At 36.7% G+C, this 21,410-nt stretch overlaps 1 protein-coding gene across 1 annotated transcript; it reads left to right on the top strand.

The window, feature by feature from the left end:
* Positions 1 to 11,739: 11,739 nt before the first annotated feature.
* Positions 11,740 to 21,409, top strand: LOC309487579 (uncharacterized protein; the record flags this gene model as incomplete). The annotated part of the gene is made up of 13 exons (XM_082155307.1): positions 11,740 to 12,025; positions 12,278 to 12,525; positions 12,612 to 12,680; positions 12,803 to 12,880; positions 12,954 to 13,001; positions 13,084 to 13,209; positions 13,592 to 13,765; positions 15,384 to 15,850; positions 15,937 to 16,247; positions 17,996 to 18,174; positions 18,260 to 18,432; positions 20,123 to 20,337; positions 21,249 to 21,409. Exons 1-13 carry the CDS (start codon positions 11,827 to 11,829, stop codon positions 21,407 to 21,409), a joined length of 2,448 nt encoding a protein of 815 aa, XP_082011433.1. The 5' UTR covers positions 11,740 to 11,826.
* Position 21,410: the final 1 nt, after the last annotated feature.

Here is a 21,410-nt window from a genome sequence, read left to right as displayed (position 1 = left end):
GGCGGATTTTAAGATTCTCCAAGACGTGCAATTGTGGTTAAAAAGTATATACTTTTATTTATTTATTTTTTTTAAACAGCCGATCGTTTCACTAGATAAGACCCTTATTTCTCTGCTGGGATTGTGTCGAGTCTTTGAAGCAGTATTGAGACGGACATTTGACCCCTCATTTGAACCCTCAAACCGTTGGTCACCATGGAAGTCCATTATATGGAGAAAAATCCTGGAATGTTTTCCTCAAAAACCTTAATTTCTTTTCGGCTGAAGAAAGAAAGACATGAACATCTTGGATGACATGGGGGTGAGTAAATTATCAGCAAAAAATGTTTTCAAAGTGAACTAATCCTTTAACAGTTGTTTAAAATATATATTCCATCACCTTAATCTTGTGCACAGTTTGAGGTGATCTGATCTATTGTCAGAAGTTAGTCACCAAAACAATTCTGTTGAATGTGTTTTGATGTAGGTTGGAACCAGTGTGCAGCAACATCTAGACAACATCACCCAAAGCAGTCAGCCCTACCTTCTCGCCCAGGGATCCACACAGAGCACCATTCACTCCTACTTCATTGTGGTTGACAAGCATGCACTTCCATGCAAGGCAACAGGTTCAGTTGGAGCTTTTGACGAACTCTTTAAAGCCCATTACGTCTTTGGTACGTCATACAGTTTTTCCCTGAGCAGCTTTTTCACTTTTGTGCAAACAACCATATAACATTGACATGGGGGAAACAAAGGAGACTCCTAGAGTTGCAGAGTTGCGAGCAAGAATGGTGTGTTAGTTGAGATAAAACGATGAAGTGTTTTCTTCGCAAAAGTGACCATTGAAGTCCAAACAACCTTGTTAAACACTTTAAGGTAATTCATGGGCTATGTACAGGCAGGACTCTTTTTCTGAAGTGTGGTCAAGAAGGATGCTCACGTTCTTTTGGTAGTTTTTCTGGTTTAAGAAAGCATCTTAATAAGTGCCATGGAAGCAGTTTAGTTGGTTCTGTAGAATATGATCGTTCATATCCTCAAAGTACCGTCAATACAGGTAATGTTTCTCATGTTGAAGAGTCGACTGAATATTTAGAGGCCGAGTCACAGTTATCTTCGCCATACATTGTAAATAGTTGTTCAGCTGTAATTTCTGATCTAAAGGCAGCAGGTGTTGGTCAAAGTACAGTGAATTCTGTAGTGATTTCCATGGAAGAGATTGTTCAAGATATCCATCAGCATGCTAAAGAGACAGTGATAAAGCATGTATTTAGTAATGAAAGAGAAACGGAAATGTGCAAGAAAGTTGAGGCGTGTTTTGAGGGGTTAGAGAATCCTTTCACAATTCTAAATTCGGAATACAAGCGATCAAAATTTATGACTGACAAGTGGGAAATAGTAGAACCAGTTGAATGTGTGATTGGTTCAAGATTTGACACAAGACGAAATAAAAAGACTGGAACATATGATCAGGTAGTAGTTCAAGATAAATTCATGTATATTCCAATTTTATCTACACTGCAGTCAATATTTAAAAGTCAGTATGTTGCAGAAATGTTGCAAAGCTCAGCTACCAGCGACTCTAGACTGAGAGATATTTGTGATGGATCTTTTTTTAAAAGTCACCCCCTGTTCTCAACTGAGAAGCAGACAATACAGATCCAGATGTTCTATGATGACTTTGAGGTCGCCAACCCTCTGGGTCCTAAGCGAGGTATTCATAAATTGGGTGGAGTATATTTTACTTTAAGAAACTTCTCTCCAAAATGGAATTCTTTTTTGGCTAACATACACCTGTGCGCCTTATTTCATACTCAAGATGTTAAACGGTATGGTTTTAGTGAAATTTTTGCTCCCATTGTTCGAGACATTAAAGTGTTAGAGAGTGATGGTATTGAGATTCCATTATACAATGGTTATGTTCGTGGCACTGTAGTACAGGTTACTGGTGATAATTTGGGTTTGCATAGTTTGTTTGGTCTGGTGGAGTCTTTCAGTGCAAGGTACTGTTGCAGGTTCTGTTTAGCGGAAAAGGAGGACTTTCAGACAGAATTCTCTGAAGATTCTTCCAAAATAGTTTTGCGCACCAAAGATATACACACTGCTCACTGTCAAGAAATGGCTTGTAATCCATCCCTTCCATACGTTTTTGGTGTGAAAAGGTCATGCATATTAAATTCATTGGAGTATTTTCACACAACAGAGAACTTCTCAGTTGATGTGATGCATGATGTGTTAGAAGGGGTGGGCCAGTACGAATTGAAGTTACTATTTCTGTACTTGAAGGAAAAACATGTTACATCAGCAGAAATACATTCAAGAATACAAAGTTTTGATTATGGTTTCATGGAGAGAAACAACAGGCCTGTAGCTGTTCATTTAGGTGAAGGATCTAATGATCTGGGACTGAATGCAGCTCAGTCTTGGTGCTTACTTAGGAATGTTCCTCTTATCTTTGGAAATTTGGTAACTTCTACTGACCAACACTGGGGCCTGCTTCTTTTACTACTTCAAATAATAAACATTATATTCTCGCCCATGTTATCTCAAGGTTTATGTGTATATTTAAAACATTTAATTGTGGATCACCACACACTGTTTAAGAAGTTGTATCCTCAGAAAAAACTTTTACCAAAGCACCATTTTCTTATCCACTATCCCCGCTGCATCCAGAAAATTGGGCCTGTCCTTCATAGTTGGTGTATGAGGTATGAAGGCAAGCACAATTTTTTCAAAAAACAGCTTAAATCGTTTAAAAACATTACAAAAACGCTGGCAAAAAAGCATCAGAATCATATGGCGCATAGTTGGCGAAGATCAACAACTTTTAGTCGGTTAGACATTGGTCCAGGAAAAATGGTGTCTTTAAATATGGTAAAAGGAGGTTCTGGAATTGCTATGGCAATGCAAGTACCCAGTAGCATTCAGGTTATGAAGGTTAATTGGGCTAAACATAATGGGTTTGTTTATCGCCCATACTTAGTTATCTGTGGCAAAGTTGAATCTGAAGTGCCTGTGTTTTATCAGATTGAGTCAGTTCTGATAATGTGTGAAAAACTGTTGCTACTCACAGTGCCTTTAGTTACAGTAACTTTTCAAGAACATTACCATGCATATGAGGTGATCAGATCAAAGCAGGATTTCGTTTTTTTTCATGTCGACAACCTGCATTACCCTAGGCCTTTTGACATACAAATGTCAGATGGAGGGAATGACACAACTCTCCTTGTCGTGCCATATTGCTTTCTCTGGTAAACATTTTTATGATGTTATATGTTTCTGTCAGAGACAAGGCAATGGGTTTGCAATGTAAATTGACTGACACTGAAATGCTCTATTTTTTTTACAATAAATGGTGAGTGCTGTGATCTAGTGTTATTGTGCTTGTTTTCATTTGATAGTAGTTGATAGTTCTATAATTCAGTAACACTGCATCTTATGATGTATATATATTTTTTAAAACACTGTAGAGAGATGAAAAGTAAATATTACACTTTAAGTGTCATTTTTTTAAAGTAAAATTGTAGTTAAATTAACTATATACAGTGTAATCATATTACTCTTAACAGTGTGATTAAACTACAGTGTTAAATACTTTTACACATTTCATTGTTATTTTTTACACAATATTGAGTAGAATTAACTGTAAAAACTTGACACTGACCAAAGAGTAAATTTTACACTGATTTCGAGTGGGACCAAATGTTATCTGAAACAGAGTCAAATTTAACTCTATGAGTTGAATTAACACTTCTGTTTTTACTGTGTACTAGCTTTCCCTGTTGTCAAGAGCAAATGTTTTATTAGTAATCTTTAAAAGTAAGTCCAGGTGAGATCATTTGAATCATTTCATAATTGAAAGCAAAGAAGGTTAAGTGAAAGGTCTGATAAAAAAAGAGAGATGTAGTATGAATAAAAAAGTGCCAGTAAAAAATTTAATAAAAAATAAGTGGGGTATGGTTAACATGTAAAATTAAATGCTCTTTTTTTTCCGTTCTACCGAAAATATGTGCTGGGAGCCGACTATTGCTATAGTAACAAACTAAACTTTTACTTGCATCTGATTGACAGATAAATCATGCAATCTCATTTCACTGTTGTTGAGGGTTTTCAGCTTTGTTTGCTTCGTACATTTAGTTTAATTGTATTGTTAAAGAGGGCGAGCTTTACCTTTCAAATGAACTGTGTTAATGTTTTCAAGACACTTACATTGTTCTTGCTCCGTCCATGCAATAACGGTGTCCATGTTATGAGCTGAGTTTTTTATTTACTTCAAATGCTCAGTGCTCTGGTAATATCAATGGGATGACCAGGGCCGGTTCTAGACATTAGGAGGCCCTAGGCAAAATTCATGTTGGAGGCCCCCCACCCCCAATAAAAAAACACTTGAAACAAATATGATTCCTAACCTTTTTTATTTATACAACATTTAATTTTAAAAGCAGTATATTTTTACTTACACAGTAAAAAACACTTTTAATGTTTTTGAAAGAAGTCTCTTATGCTCATCAAGCCTGGATTTATTTGATAAAAAATACAGAAAAATAATATAGGCTAGTGAAATATTATTAAAATTTAAAATAATGGTTTTCTATTTTACTATACTTTATATTTCTGTGACGCAAAGCTGAATTTAGTGTCACGTGATCCTTCAGAAAACTTTATAATATTCTGATTTATTATCAAATGTTAGAAATGGTGCTTAATATTTATTTTATAACCTGTGATACTTTTTTTCAGGATTTTTGATTATTAAAAAGTTGTTTTAAAAAAGTCTTCACTATCACTTTTTATATAGCCTATTTAACACATCCTTTCTGAATATTCCTATTTTTTTCTGTATTTTTGATCAAATAAATGCAGGCTTGTAGAGCATAATAAGAAACTTCTTTCAAAAACATTAAAAATAGTAATGGGTCCAGACTTTTACCGGTACATATTAATCAAACTTTATCTAAGGTAATCTCTTTTTTGTTTAATGAAGATGTTGTTGTTGTTGTTATTTTGCTGTTTTATTCAATTTATTCACAGTTCCAGAATCCCACTAAGTGCTTTTATATTGCATTGCTACCTTAAATATGCTATACATAAATCAAGTGGAAGAGAAAGACACGATCGCTACTGAGCAGAAAAAAATATATAAACTGATATTATTGGCGTAATGTCAGGGTATAATCTAATCATCAGCAGAATTTAGAAGATAGACCCATAGATATGAGATCCTTTATTTGAAACATTTAAAAATGTTGTATAGTGTGTTGGCTTTTTAACTTGTCTTTTAATTTTGTAGCTTTTTTACTAGTCAGCTCCCGACGCGATGTTATTCATTGTACGCGCAAATTCAAAGCGTCGCGTCTGGGCACGTTAATGACGCTCGCGCTCTTTTAAACTCGTAATAAAGCGGTGAATGATTTTTCCAGAAATGACGCTGGTCTACAGTACAAGTTTATATTTAGAATACATTGCAATCACTCCAAAATAGATGACGACAACTCACACACCTGCATTATGAGCTGTGCTTCTTTGTGTGCTTATTAGGCTTTTGCCTCGCAGCACCTGATGGATGCGTTCGTTACACATACTTTCAGAAGCCGGCACCCGCTTTGTAACGGACACATTAATTGGTTTAACTGCAGTAATGTAACAGTCTATGGTTAAGATAAACATCTTCACATTGTACATTTTATTATAATTTTTTTTTTTTTTTTTTTTTTTTTGTCCCTCTGTCTGGGCCCCATCCCGCCAATCGGGCCCTAGGCACGTGCCTAGTTTGCCTTTGCGTTAATCCGGCTCTGGGGATGACCCATTTCAGGATTTGCCATAATTACATTTTAAAATCAGAATATGAGCATAGCTCACACTTACATTCACTAAAATATGGAAACGTTAGCGATACAGATTCTAAACACGAGCGCCAGTGATTGAATGTCAAAGCGCGGTTTGAACGCCCCGCCCCCCAGCTGAACTGGAAGTTTTGATTGGTTTTGCACCCGAGTCAGACCTGTCTGTTATTGGCTGAAGCGCTTTCAGAACTGTCTGTGATTGGCTGAAGCGCAGGGCTGAGGGCTCAGCCTCCACCACACGCAGTAGTTTGAAAAGTGTTTGTGAAATGTTAGCTCGCCCTGTAGCTCCGTCGGCATCAAAGTACTCTGTACTTTTGGTGAAAAATAAATGTAGCGAAGTTGAATACTTTATTTTTATTCTACTCAAGTAAAAGTAAAAGTACCACAATTTAATTATACTCAAGAAAGTAGAAAAAATCGAAAAATCTACTCAAGTACTGTAACGAAAGTATTTGTAATTAGTTACTTTCCACCACTGCTTAAGGTAAACTTGCACTGTTGGACTACTGAGACGTTACTCACGGCCCGCTATTTCATTGTAGCCTATTTTGTTATGTTTTGTTTTTCTGTGCAGAGTTATCTTGTTTTCAACTTCTTATTTTTTTTTGTCCTGTAGGCCTAATTGATAACATGCAGTCAGAAAAACGCAGATGAAATAAACGATTAAACGAGGCTGCATGAAAGCATTCGGTAAGAATGAATAGCCTCGATTTCTAAAGGCTAACATAAGAAAAATACACGATTAATTAAATTAACATTATAACTTAAAGTTATGCAGTTTATTAGACTATAGGTTAGCCTAGGTCTTGTGAAGCCGAGGGAATGAGATGTATAGGGCAGGCACGACAGCGCGATAGCTACATAGCCAATAAGCCAATAAGAATATCGCTCTGTAAAAACAACAAAAGCATACTACTACAGGAACATTTAAGTTTATTGACCTTAGGCCGGCGACACACTAGCTAGCGTGGCGTGTTGAGGACTCGTTCAGTATGTGCGCACTAGTGGACCTTTCAAACGTAGCCTACACTTAGACCGAATGGACACAGGAACCTTAACGTGAAGGCTGTGTGCGCGAAAATCAATGGACTGTGTTAATGAGTAAATTTACGTCACGGTGAAAAATGAAGTCTATATTCAGACAAACTGTTGAAGGTGTTCATTGGAAAATGGAGAAGAGTGATGTGGAGGTCCATGCTCTGTCATTTGCGCAAATAACAGTGCGCGAGCTCAACAACAATTTGTTTGAAGTTCATGTCCAAGCTGATGAGATGCATTTGTCATAGTAAATGAGGAGGGAAGTTGTTGAGGTGGGGGGATTGGGGGTGTAAGAATGAGAAAAACAGTTTTTTTAAAGTGTTTTACTGCAAGTTTGAAAATACCCTAGCTTTAAGAGCACTTGGTTTCTTTTGTATCGTGTTGTATTCATAGTGTAGGCCTATCACTTTGTAGAAGTGATGAGATGTGACATTTGGCTTTAAGGTGTAGTGAAATACACGTTTCAAATTATGATTGTTTAGTGCTTGTAGTGGAAAAATTCAAGTGCCGTTTTTAACCAAAGTGGGTGGGGCTTTTATTGTGGGCGGGGGTTGGTTGTTTTCCTCAGTAGTTTTGGATTGAACATTGGGGGGTGGAAGTGTGAACCGTTTAACAGGTTACCAGGGCACATGCTCCATCGTGAGGTCTATTTGTTTGTTTGTTTGTTTTTTGCATAATGGTCCAAACATGCAAATTGGAGCATAACACATGCAACATAACTGCAATTAAGTAGCCTATAGTTAAGTTCGTTGTTTAAAAAGTGCAATGTAGAGTCCAACTAACTTTACTTAAAATGTACTCCAAATTGCCAATTTCCTGTCATCTTCCTGGAATATCTGTCATAGCAGAACACATTTTCTACATGGGGAAAAGCAATTGTTAAGTAGATAATTCAATAAGGTCTTTATTTTAAAGCTCTTTTTTTTTAATTGTGCTCGGCCTTCAAAGTAACATCTTGTAATTTTTTAACTTTAGCATGTGTTACAATGAGGATTAATTTACAAGTAAGATTATTGATGGCTCCTCATAAGGCCTATGCTTAGGCCAACGTTCCTTTTTTATTTTATTTTTTTATCTATAGCATTTGTTATGGCAAATGGCAACCTACTCAGTAAGAAACTATACCTAAAATATGCCACAGTTGTAGCTAGTAAATATTTAATGAAAAATCTATTCCCTTAACAGAGATTATCTATTAGGCTATAAATTCAACAACTTGTCAAAATTTACCACAATAAATAGAAAAAGCTTTCTAATTTGAGTGCCTCTCATGCAAAATTAAACTTCGGTCACAGTCATATTAAGCAGATAATTGATCCGTTCAGTTTGTTCAGATTATGAAACCTCTGTATGGAAGTAGAATAATGTCAAATGTTTTTGAAATAAAAAGCCTGTTGAATTGCACTACTTGAAAAAAAATAGGCATTGCATTAACCCCTTACCCGTCTGGGATCACTGGTGATCCCGGATTTCATATTGTTTACATTGATCGCGCGTTTACAGTATCATTTTGTGAAGTAATAAGGTTAACCAATACATTGTTTGAAAGATACAACACTGTATATTCGTCTCGTTATAAGCATTATACAATCAAGATAACTTTGCAACCGTTTTTTGTTATTCTGTATCAACATAAACAATGTGATACAACTATGAAGAGGAGGGGGGTCCTTACCTTTTTTGTGTTGTGGAAATGTAATGCTTGGCAGAATAATGATGACATCGATCTTTTTACCATGGGAAGAGTCCAGTGTATGATGTCCATGGTAAAAATTTGTCCAAAAATATGCAAACTGTTAAAAATATCCATAGAACTTCTATTGTTTACATCCTGAAATTTGCTAATCACGAGGGCGTTGTCCTGTTTATTCGACGAATTCTCCACATCTAGCGCATTATTCAATGAAACATAACATATCAGAGTATTTAGTAGAGTGTCTGGAAATGAATGAGATCGGCCCAGAAGATGTCCGATGAAAACTGGCCATGTAATTTTAGAAAGGATTGAATGATGACAGGCGCTTTTGGTGACGTGTGATCATGCATAATAGGTGTGTTCGACATCGGCTGCGGCTGGATGTAACCGATCGGCGAGAGTAGCCGCGTGCAGGTGGGGAGGAGCTGCAAACGGAGACGTGAAGTCGGACACTTTCTGGTTCCCGTAGTGACCGCTCACGTGGTGTTTGCATACTTTACCACAGCTGAAGTGAAATAAATGTAATATTGGCCAAATAATACACAGATGTTTCAGAGACATTTTCATTCAATAGGCCTACTATGGCAAGCCGTTTTAGCTTAAATTGTACCCAGCGTTACTCGTCGTAATTGCATTTTTACTAGTAAGAATTCAATTAGAGAGCTCTACAATTCAATTCTTACTAGTAGAAATTACAATTAGAGAGCTCTCTAATCCAATTATTACTAGTAAAAATTACAATAAGAGAGCTCTCTAATTCAATTATTACTAGTAAGAATTACACTTACAGAGCTCTCTAATTCAATTCTTACTAGTAACAATTCCAATTAGAGAGCTCTACAAATGAATTTTTACTAGTCATATGTCTCCATTGACTTCCATTCATTTTTAATTACAGAGCTCTACAATTGAATTGTTACTAGTAAGAATTACAATTAGAGAGCTCTACAATAGAATTGTTACTAGTAAGAATTACAATTAGAGAGCTCTCTAATTCAATTATTACTAGTAACAATTACAATTAGAGAGCTCTACAATTCAATTATTACTAGTAACAATTACAATTAGAGAGCTCTCTAATTAAATTCTTACTAGTAAGAATGTAATTACAGAGCTCTCTAATTGAATTTTTACTAGTAAAAAAACGAATTAAAGATATGTATAATTGCAGAGCTCTGTAATTGAATTAAAGAGCTCTAAAATTGCATTCTTACTAGTAACAATTGTATTAGAGAGCTCTCTAATTGGAATTGTTACTAGTAATAATTGGATTCGAGAGCTCTCTATTTAAATTGTTACTAGTAAGAATTGAATTAAAGAGATCTGCAATTGCATTCTTACTAGTAACAATTGAACTAGAGAGCTCTCTAATTCAATTAAAGAGCTCTGCAATTGAGTTGTTACTAGTAAGAATTGAATGAGAGAGCTCTCTAATTGTAATTTTTACGAGTAACAATTGAAATAGAGAGCTCTCTAATTCAATTGTTACTAGTAAGAATGCAATTGTAGAGCTCTTTAATTCTATTAGAGAGCTCTCCAATTGGAATTTTTACTAGTAAGAATGCAATCGCAGAGCTCTTTAATTAAATTCTTACTAGTAAGAATGCAATTGCAGAGCTCTTTAATTCAATTATTACAAGTAACAATTCAATTAGAGAGCTCTCTAATTCAATTGTTACTAGTAAGATTTACAATTAGAGAGCTCTCGAATTGAATTCTTACTAGTAATAATTCAATTAGAGAGCTCTACAATAGCTATTCCTACTAGTAACAACTGCATTGTGGAGCTCACTATTCAGTGCCATCTCATTATGATAATCGTGCCTCATGTTTATTCATCTGCCGTGTATAAATAGGCAGGCGGGAAAAATTGGCCCACATATGAAATGGACGAAGTAGGCCTACAAGGTGGCGACGGAGCACAGGATGCATTATCTGCATTTGATCGTGTTTTAAGCGCAGTTTCGCGTGTTCGACAAGAGTTGCAGCAGTCAGGGGACACTAATATTTTGTCATCTACAAGACAGTTGTTTCGCCGATCCCGGAGTGAAGGTAAAATTCGATGCAACAACACTTAACAAAAAACCGTCATGACAGTGCTGTCTGAATTACAGGAATGATTCATATGTATGTTTTTCATTTAGGATCAGGCCGTTACTCCCGATTTTCTTGGCTTAAGCATTGGTAGTAGTGGTGCATTTACAAATCTGTAACCGCACGTAAAGTTAGTGAGGCTGAATTAACGTTAAGTCATAACTTTTTCGAAATTTCAACGCTTCATCATTTATGTTAGCTTGTCAAAATTGATGGATGATCGAAACTTATAATTTCAGATCAGCCAGAACAATTATTACATCTTTTTATGAATGTTATCCTAGAGATTTCATTGTAACTTAGGCCTACGTTCAACAGGACGCTGGTTATAATTGTGAATTAACACCAAAATATGTTTTTACATAGGCTATTTTTAATAATAAAAAAATACCTGTTAACTTTGAGTTTTGTTTAATAGCACATGTAAGTTAGCCTATGTCTGGCCGACATCGGCCCATGCAACAACAAACGTCGGCCTCCCTCCTTATAACATCGCAGAGGTAGACTATCGGCCAGGTACCAGTAACTTATATGCAGATGTCCTGTCAGTCAGTGCTCTATTTGTTTATATTTGTTTCTCTATTTCTCTGCTGCTTTGGTCGCCCCTCTTTACGGGAGGCCAATGTCGTGTTTATATCTATCGCGTTTATATCTATTTGGCTGTAACCTGCCCCACCCCTACTTTTCTGAATATTACCATTCTTAAGTTGTATTACATTTCGTTGTGTCTGATTGTATTCTGCTGTATGCCCCGTATACATAATTCTCCTTACATGTACTTTTACTGTTCATTGTAAAGTGTCTTTGAGCCCTGGAAAATATAATATAAAAATAAAAATATATAATAAAACTTATTTTATGTTTGCGTGTGTCAATCTCTTTGCATTCAAACAACAATGTATTTTATAATTAACCATTTTAATAAAGGATGTGATAAATCTCTTCAATTCAATTAGAGAGCTCATCAGAGGAGTGAGGTTTATTCGCACAGTGACTACTAGCTGGCCTCCGTTACATTTGCAGATTCAAGGTTGATGAAGACAGGTGCATATGTGATTGAATGAGATGAGAGATGACAGAAGTTTTGCAGTCTAGGATATGTCCAGATAACTTGCATGTCCAGGGTGGGGGCAGTCTGGTTGCTACTTAAGTTTAATTTTGAATTCAAGATACTGTATGGTTGTGTGCTTTATTAAAATTATTCATGGTGGTGTAATGAAATTTGTTTGTGGTTACTTTTTATGTTGTGTAGGTCAGCCCGCTGGAAGAAGGGTGAGGCCGACATGGCATGTGAGTATTTTTCTGCTTCCAGGACCTAACATCTCCAGGCTACCTTCAGCCAGTGAACGTGCTCAACAATCACAAAATGGATTAGGTAACTAAACTTTAATAATTACTACTTGCTTGTTGTATGGTTTTGTAGCAGTCTGGAGCGTATTTATGTATAATATTTGAGCTGTAGCTTTTAAGTTACTTTTTAATAATGTGACTTTTAAATGACCAATTTAATGTTGCCTCAGACATACTCCTAAACTGCCAGTATTTATGAATTCAAGAGGGTTGGCTAGTGGGTGGTTTAGCCTCAGGAAGTGCAGTCTTTTTCATTAATGTTTTTTTTTTTCAATAGGGAGGCCGCTTCATGAAACGCAGCAAAATCAGTTCTCCAAAGTTAATCTAAATTGGAGTCTATCTGAGTTCAATCAATACATTTGCCAGAGTTACCCACAAGTAAGCCTAAATTTGGTAGGCTTTGAGTTGGCCAGGGCAGGCAGATGCAAGAAACTCCAAAAAGTTCAAGTTGCCTCTGTTAGGGAGCTGAAGGTAGCCATTGGTAAAAGTAGACTGTATATCATACCTTTGGCTGAGGTATATCAGGTATGTCAAGCAAGTTGTGTTGGTACTGTAGTCTCTAACATGTGATTTGCTCCTATGAACGGTCCAATATTGGCAATGTTTCTTAGGAATTGGGATCTGATGACATTGCATCTTCAGAACAAATTGAAGAAACAAGACATGCATGCATCACTGAGGTAACTAAAATAAGTTTATTTCTGATTAATAAGCAGTTGACAAGCTAATTTTGGATAAACATGAGTTAATTACTTTAAAAATGAAGTACTCCTTTCTACACTGAATTTATTTTTATTTTTAGACCATTGAGGAACGTAGGGCTATGTGCGAGCAACAGGATCGTGAATACAACGCATCATTATTGGCAGACAGAGAAAAGGTATGCTTTTACATGGTACATTCAAATAAATTAATTTAAAAGAACGCATTATCAACTAAATTTCCTACATTAGGAGATGAGACAGCAACATTTACAGGCCCTGGAAGAAAGACGCCTAAAGGTAACTGTTTCCTTAAACTTTGTAATTCAGTCTTAAACTTTAATTCTTAAAGCTGTCAAATATAATAATTGATTTGTTAAAGGCAATTGACGAAAGACGACAGAGGATGGTATTGTTCCCAGAGCCTTCTGATGGTGTGCCTCTTCGCTTTAAATTCCCAAATGGAATTATGAAAACCAGAAAATGTATGATGTCAGAATCAATTCAGGTAATCTGTCATAGTATGATGTTTTGTTTATGGTACTTAAACATCCCTGCAAACTTGTCATCTTTAGGCAAAATTCACCAATCTGACATTGAAATTAAATAAAACTACTGATTTCAGCACATTTCTAGAAGAATTCTAATTCTAGATCTGGTTGATCTGCCTGTCCTTCTCACAACCTGCTTGATACTGTTCAATCCTCAGCACCCATCCATTTATTAAAAAGTTGTAGCAGGGTTGGAAATATTACTGTTTTTGATTGCATATATTCAAATGAGCATTTTAAATAAAACAATAGCATTCCATTAAAAAAAAAAGAACTATCCATTTTGATTTCATGGTAATGTTTCTTTTTTTCTTTCTATTTAAATTTATTTTCCCCCAGACATTGTTTGATTTTGTGGGGCAAGAAGACTCATCCACTGAACATTTTAGCATAAGAGAAGCCACATCTGGCATTCCGATTCACAGTAATGTCCTGTCAGGATCAATCGAGGACCATTACATAATGGGTTTCTCAACTCTCTATATTCTATGGACTCCCGCAGTTGAGGAAGAGGTACAGTGTTTGGTGTTTTTATCTTTATTTTTTATTTGCAGTGTCTTTATCATTGATTGAACAAATGCTGCCTGTTTAAAGTGGTTCTATTATGCCCTTTTACAAAGTCTTGATTTTGGGGTGTACTAGAATATGTTTCCATTAGGGGTGGGAATCTTTAGCCTCCTCACAATGCGATTCTGGGAGTCACGATCAGATTCCAAAATTATTCTTTATCTACTGTTTCTAAGATTACCAACTCAAAATAATTTCATTACATACATAATCAGCGGGAGATCTAATAAGCTGCGTTAATGCACAGATCTCTTTAGAAATATACGAAGATGTGGTAAGTCGGAAGTTCTGTCCGTTTAATCACTTAAGACATGACTGACTGTTTACATTAATTTCGCGTCATAAATGTATTTTGAGATGCAAGTACATTTAACCACTGTAAACAAAGACATACACATAACAACATTTTAGTAACTAAACTGAATTTTATTAGGTTTAGTGACAATATGTTACAATGTTTACATGGTACAATTTCTGGTAAGCTACGCTTTTTTTATATTATTTCAATTCAATTCTTGTGATTTGATTTAATATTGACTCATTTGGATAAATATTAGGTACACAAGATAGGCGTTAATTTTTCTCAAAGAGTTGAGAAAGTTGGCAGCTCTGCTTTCCAAACATTATAAAAGATTATTTCATGGAATTTGTGTGAGCAATTGGAAACAAGCAGAACATGGGTGTTTCTCAAATGCATGCAGTGTCATCATGCATCTGCAGATAAAAAAACAATGGTCAGAATCAATTTTGAAATTCTCAACAGATTGTTTTTTTTGTTTTGTTTTTCTCCCACCCCTAGTTTTCATACTTGGTGGTTTGGAAAAGCACATTCTTATTCAGATTTTACATTACAGCTCCTCTTTCCCCTGTCTGGCTTGAATGCCCTGTTTAGTTCTTGTTTCGAGAAAGGCCCTCCATCCAAAATGTAGAATGTGCTGTGATTTGGTTTGCTGTAGGGAAAATCAATTCACATATCACTTGTTTTTCTATCTTCTGCCGATTTGAATCAATTTACAAACTTCTAAAATCGATGTTCCAAATGTTTATTAATGGGGTGATGTTGGGTCAAAGAAGGTGAAAGGCACTCGCGAGAGCAGTCTTACACATTAGAGCAAGCGCACAGGTTTGCAATGAGGGAAGCATTTTGACTGAAGCTGGCTTGATGACAACAACAGTTTCCATTTCTTTTAACCAATATAAAAAAGCCTTAATCTTTAGTTACAAGCAGTTCTTGCGATCATGTGTACTTTTTACACACAAAAAGTGCATTCAACGTGGACTCGCAAGCAGTTTTTCTGTGGTAATGCCTATAAAAGCAAATTAAAACATTCTGTGAGGCTAAAGTACTAATATTGAGAATGCAAAAGCCTGTATTATACATTTCTTATATCCACTATATCCACATCCACTGATAGGATTCAGCTGATAATCACTTTCTTTGATTCTAAATGTCAACGCTTGCATAAACCAATCATAAACTGTAAAATGGCCCCTTAACTGTTTTGATGTTGTCATTTATTTGTGTATTGTAAACCAACCTTTACCTTCTATTACCCATCACCAGGTACCATCAGAGTTGCAGATGGCCTACACTATTGCACCTCCACGCACATCTGCCCCTTCACCTTCATCTCCACCTCCATGCATGTCTACCCCTTCATCTCCACCTCCACGAACGTCTGCCCCTTCACCATCACCTCCACGCATGTCTACCCCTTCATCTCCACCTCCACGAACGTCTGCCCCTTCACCTTCACCTCCACCTCCACGCATGTCTACCCCTTCATCTCCACCTCCACGCACGTCTGCCCTTTCACCTCCACGCACCTCTGCCCCTTCACCTTCACATTCTCTCTCACCTCTACACATATCAATTCCCTCACCTACCCATACACACCTGCATGCACAGTGGTCTCCTGGACCTTCACCTCCTGGATCTCCTGGCATCTCGGGTTCTCGCTGGTCTCCTACGCCTCCAAACTGGTCCCCTTTAACTATTCCCTCTGAAACATTTGAGGAAACTGATTCTGTGTATGCGTTTCATGACATTGGCTTTTGTAGTATTGCTACAATATTTTATGTCATTGCTGAAATGTTTTTCTTTTTTTTCTTTACAGAGCTAATCTGCAGGCCATTTTAATGAAGCTGGTTAGCAAAGTGGATTCCAATAGATGTCCCACCAGCAATCAAATAAATGTGTGCAGAGAAAATATTTTAAATGGAAGCATGCAAGCATTTAAGCGACGCCGTTTTGACCCAAGTGGAAAATTAGATATTATTTTCGTTGACAAGGAGGGTGTGTCTGAGGGGGCTGTAGATGAAGGAGGTCCTTCCAGGGAATATTTCCGATTATTAATGAAGGCAATACAGCATGCTAAAATCTTTGAGGGGCCTGAACAATGTAGGCAGTTAACGCTTGATACACATGGTAAGTATCTAAAACATCTGTTACTATTGTTATTAGGGCTGTAGGATATTGGAAAGTGGACATTGTAATATGTTATTTTTGATTTTATATATTGCGATAAGAACTTCATGAGATGACTTGAATAGCTCTATTTGTAAAGAATTAATAATTCTAGAACAATTGGGATGAATATTGACACACAAAGACATAAGCAACTGCGATTTCAAGGATACCTTCTGAGATTGGCATTTTGACATTTGTGTGTATGTCCATTCTGGCGCAAATAGACGCCGAAGAGAACACTTCCACTGTGTTATGATGGTTAGACTTTGCAATTGGTCCATACAAATAAACAATCTCTGTAGTCTGTACTAGACGTCGCACATCCTGTAATGTGACTATTGCGGATACGCACATCACTGTATGAAAGCTTAAATATATCATGCAGCCCTAATTGTAACTCTTGTTTCCTGATGAAGGGAATGGAGACATTAGGCTTGTTAAACTTAAAGCGGCACTTATACAGAGCTGTCTGCTCTAATTGCTCTTGTGGTACTTTGTCATACACTGATCAGTCTGTGCAGTGCCTCTTTAAGTTTAACAAGCTTTTTATGTTTATACTGTCATATTAGGGTCTCACTTAGGAGCCTACTTACATCTGAGTAGTAAAGAAATTGCTAGTGGAATTTGCTTGGCAAGCTACTCCCCCAGACAAATGGGTATATTAGATGGCAGACTATTATACAAGATGGCAGCCTGCATCTGCTCCATTAGCTCTATGCTGAGGAGCTGAGACTGTCCTGGCCAGCAAGAGATATGATTATTTGTTTGATTGCAAACTGTGACTGGAAGAGCGATCGCTGTGTGCAACCATAGACAGTCAAAGAATTGGACACAGCGAACCCATAGACTTCAACAGAGAAAAGTGAAGCAAATTAGAAGCACTCACTTCCTGATGGCTGAGCGTACTGCGCAGACTCAAACTGAGCTTGACGACATAGATGTGACGTGAGCAACCTGTCTGTCTTCATTCCAGAAATCTGAATCATTCCCTTCCGAAACTTGCAGAGACGGAGATCGTGAGTAGGAGGTGTCCACGAGCTAGGAGCAGGAGCAACTTTTGCTATAAGTATTCTGATTAATAATTTTGTAATTTTGCCTACTAGTCCCCCTGATTGCGCACGAGCTTCTCCTCCTGTCTATACGTTAATCTCTCTACTGTGCGACAGAGAGTCGCGTGGTTATGACGCAATCGTTAGCCTATTTTTACAAAAACTGTTTCTACGGGGCCATAACGTAAGATACAATGTAATGGAGCCTTTTTTTACATTGTCGTGTTTCTTTAGAAATAAACAATGGATAAACAGAGTTTTTAAACACCTCAGATGTAAAGTTATTCGCTGTCTTAAGTGACGCCAACATGAATGGGAGTCAGTGGAATGCTAACAGCAGGTGATGGCTTGTTAGCCAATGGCAGCCCCCAGGGAAGGTATGCTTTCCAGGTGCTGGATTACCCCCTTGTGTGCAACCACTCTGCTTCAAAACAAAGATCTGAGTGGATGCAAGCCGCCATCTTGTATACCCCCATATGTCTGGGGAAGTAGCTTGCCATGCAAATTCTATTGATCATTTCTTTACTACTCAGTGGTGATTGGGCTTCCAAGTGAGAACCCAATATGTCAGTATTAACATGACGTGACACATTACTGACAGAAAGGGAGCTTTTAATTGATTAACTCAAAATATACACATCTGTGTTTTGTTTTCAGCTCTTGACACCAGGCTCTATGCATTAATTGGCATGATGATTTCAGTGTGTGTCATTCATGGTGGTGTTGGCCCACACTTTTTTTCCAAACGACTGTTCCTGCAGCTTTGTGGGGAAAAAACAGAACCTGCTGTCTTTGATGAAGTTGGAGACCACTCCTTCAAAGAAAAACTACTCAAGGTAATCTATTAAGACCATAATCTCACAGACAGGATCTATTTTAAACATCCAAAAAGTCAGCTGTTTTAGTAACTGCTTGTTTTAGATAAAGGAGGCAGAGACCGTAGAACTGGCAAACAATGCCATAAGTGAGGCAGAGGACAGCCTGAGCATAATGGGAGCACTTCGAACTGTCAGATCGTTGCAAGAAAGAGATCTCTTGGTCCAGTCGGCCTTGGGTTTCTACACCGATGGACGTACTCGTGCTGCTTTGGCACAGTAAGTGATTACCCCCTAACATGCTGACTTTTATGCTAGTACTGTTAGGGACCTCCGCACTAGGGATGAAACTATTACTTTTAAGTTAAGCAATATCTCATGTAGGTTTTATTTATTTGTGTTTTATATACTGTCTGCTTGGAGGTGCTCTAGGCATATGTTATCTTTGATTTTGTTTTCCCTGAAGAGAGAGATACGTGGTTTTTGAAAACGCAATTACACAATTACACGTTTGCTACATTTTATCTGTGAAATGAGAGTTTAGTGTGTCTAATAAAATCAACACAAATGATTTATCTCTCATGCACACGCGATATTATATATTTTTTTATTTGGTCTGCCTGATCCGCGGATATAACCTTGTTCCGCTTCGGACAAATCAGCATGATCATAACATCTGTGATCTTATTTTTCCTGTAGATAATGAGTAAAGAGACCGAATGACACAAATCAAGGAAGAAATCTTATTTCACTATTTAAAATAGCCCGTTGGGCTGGGCATTGATACATTTGGTAGCCCGACTGAAAGCTACAATAGCCCTGGGATGTCGGGATCACAAGATATTCCTCACGAATTACAACGCATAAAACTCCACAGGCGCACATACTGTAGCTTTGTAAAATCAAATGTTGAGGAACTCAGAGGAGTTTTTTTTGGTGTAGTTATGACTCAGAAAACTCTAAAAATGTCTTGAGGGCTTAAAGGGATAGTTCACCCAAAAATGAAAATTCTGTCATCATTTGCTCTCCCTCAAGTTGTTCCAAACCTGTATGATTTCCTTTCTTCTGCTAAACACAAAAGAAAATATTTTAAAGAAGGTTGGTAATTAAACAGTTGCTGGTCCCCATTGACATCCATAGTATTTTTTTTTTCCTACTATGGAAGTCAATCCCCCAAGCGACGAGAATACTTTTTGTGCGCAAAAACAAACAAAAATAACGACTTTATTCCACTATTCATTTCCTTCTCTCTGGGCCTCGTAGTGTTTTTGCGCTGCGCGTCTGTGTTATACGTCATCACGCATCACACACATGACCAGCGTCGGCCAATAGTGAGCCTACGTGGTGACGTGTAACACAGACGCGCTGCGCAAAAACACTATGCGAACCAACTAGAGGTCCAGAGAGAATGAAATGAATAGTGGAATAAAGTCGTTATTTTTGTTTGTTTTTGCACACAAAAAGTATTCTCGTCGCTTGATAAACTTAAGATTGAGCCACTGCAGTCACTTGGACTATATTAACGATCTCTTTAATAACTTTTCTGGGCCGGCAAGTTTCAATCACTTAGAAGCCTATGGAGAAGTGATCAGCTCTCAGATTTCATAAAAAATATCTTAATTTGTGTTCCGAAGATGGACGAAGGTCTTACGCGGTTGGAACAACATGAGGGTGAGTAATTACTGACAGAATTTTCATTTTTGGGTGAACTAACCCTTTAATAATTCAGTGAAACGATGTTATTGCGAATATTATTGTTACTTGTTAATCATTGTGTCAGTGTTTTATTCGCTTACGGGTATATGATATTGCATTTTTGTCAACAGATCCACCTAAATATACTGTATTGATATCCTCAGTTTTGCAGGACGGGAGATCTCTAGGAGCAGGATTGGGCACTCCTGGTTTAAAGGGTTAATGATTGATATTGTGACTTCCATATTTTTCCCCTAATCTGCTTGTTTTATAGGTTTGAGGATGGGTTACAAACCTTGGGTCTGCTTGAGGAAATCAAGAGTCAGCCTCGTGTTTTTGAAGACCTTTTTATTAACCTTGAAAAGCCACTACAGGCAAAAGATTTGTCGTCTTTGTTTGAAGTGTGTTTTTCACCAGTCGGAAGCAACAGACGGCAACAAGAGAACCAGACCATCTGCTTCTGGAGAGACTGGCTTATAGATGTGGAAGGTATGCATTACATTAGAATATGTGCAAAAATAGAAAAACATTACTTTCAATTGTAATATTTCACACTATTTTTGTTATTTATTTATTTTTGATCAAATAAATGCAGCTGGTGAACATATGAGACTTCTTTCAAAAATATTAATGTTTCCAAAGTAAAGTTTTGACCGCTATAAAACAGTTTGTTCTGGTTCTTGAACCTCATTGGCTGAGAGCCTTTTCCAGCCATGATATATTTGTGTTTATTGCTTTATAAGCAATACATTTTATTTTAATGTACATGTACAGTACTGGTCAAAAGTTCGGAAACATCACTATTTTTGATGTTTCTGAGAAGTCTCTAATGCTCATCAAGCCTGCATTTGTTTGATCAATAATACAGAAGAAAACAATAATATTGTGAAATATTAGTACAATTTAAAGCAATTGTTTTCTATTTGAATATACTTTTAAAATATAATTTATTTCTGTGATGCAAAGCTAAATTTTCATGAGCCATTACATTAGCCATTTTGCCACATTAGCCATTTTGTTACATTTTATCAGCTTGGAAAATACACCAATTTGATTATAAACACTGGAAATGTAATGCATCATTCTGGTTACGAGTCAGGTGTGAATTCCGTGTTCAGGAAAAACAGTGGAAACCTGGCTATTGACATACTATTAGTTTTTATTATTCATATTTTTAAGTTTTTCTTTAAAAAAGTTTTTTTTTAACTGAAGTACTGATCCAAGTAGACAATTTATTTGAGTAAATGTTGCCTTGGCAACTAGCTGAAATAAAATATGAAAATAAAAATTATGTATTTTTTAATTTTCAGTTTACATTCATTTTATTCCAATTAATGTAAATGCCTTTTATGGTTTTGGACAATTTTTTTAATTATTATTTATGTTTACCTTGTTTGTAGAAGGAGAATGCAGTCCTCTAACAATGGAGATGGTCCTTGAATTTGCTTCAGGAGCATCAACCGTGCCTCCACTTGGGTTTTCTCAACCTCCCCAAATCCAGTTTCTACATGGAACTTCAGACTACAAACGAATATATCCTGAGGCCAATACATATAATTAAT

This window comes from Leuciscus leuciscus (genome assembly GCF_965113295.1).
Source record: "Leuciscus leuciscus genome assembly, chromosome: 23".
NCBI classification, from domain to species: domain Eukaryota; kingdom Metazoa; phylum Chordata; class Actinopteri; order Cypriniformes; family Leuciscidae; genus Leuciscus; species Leuciscus leuciscus.
The sequence above is the reverse complement of the archived record's forward strand: the minus strand, read 5'-3'. Positions and strand labels throughout refer to the sequence as shown.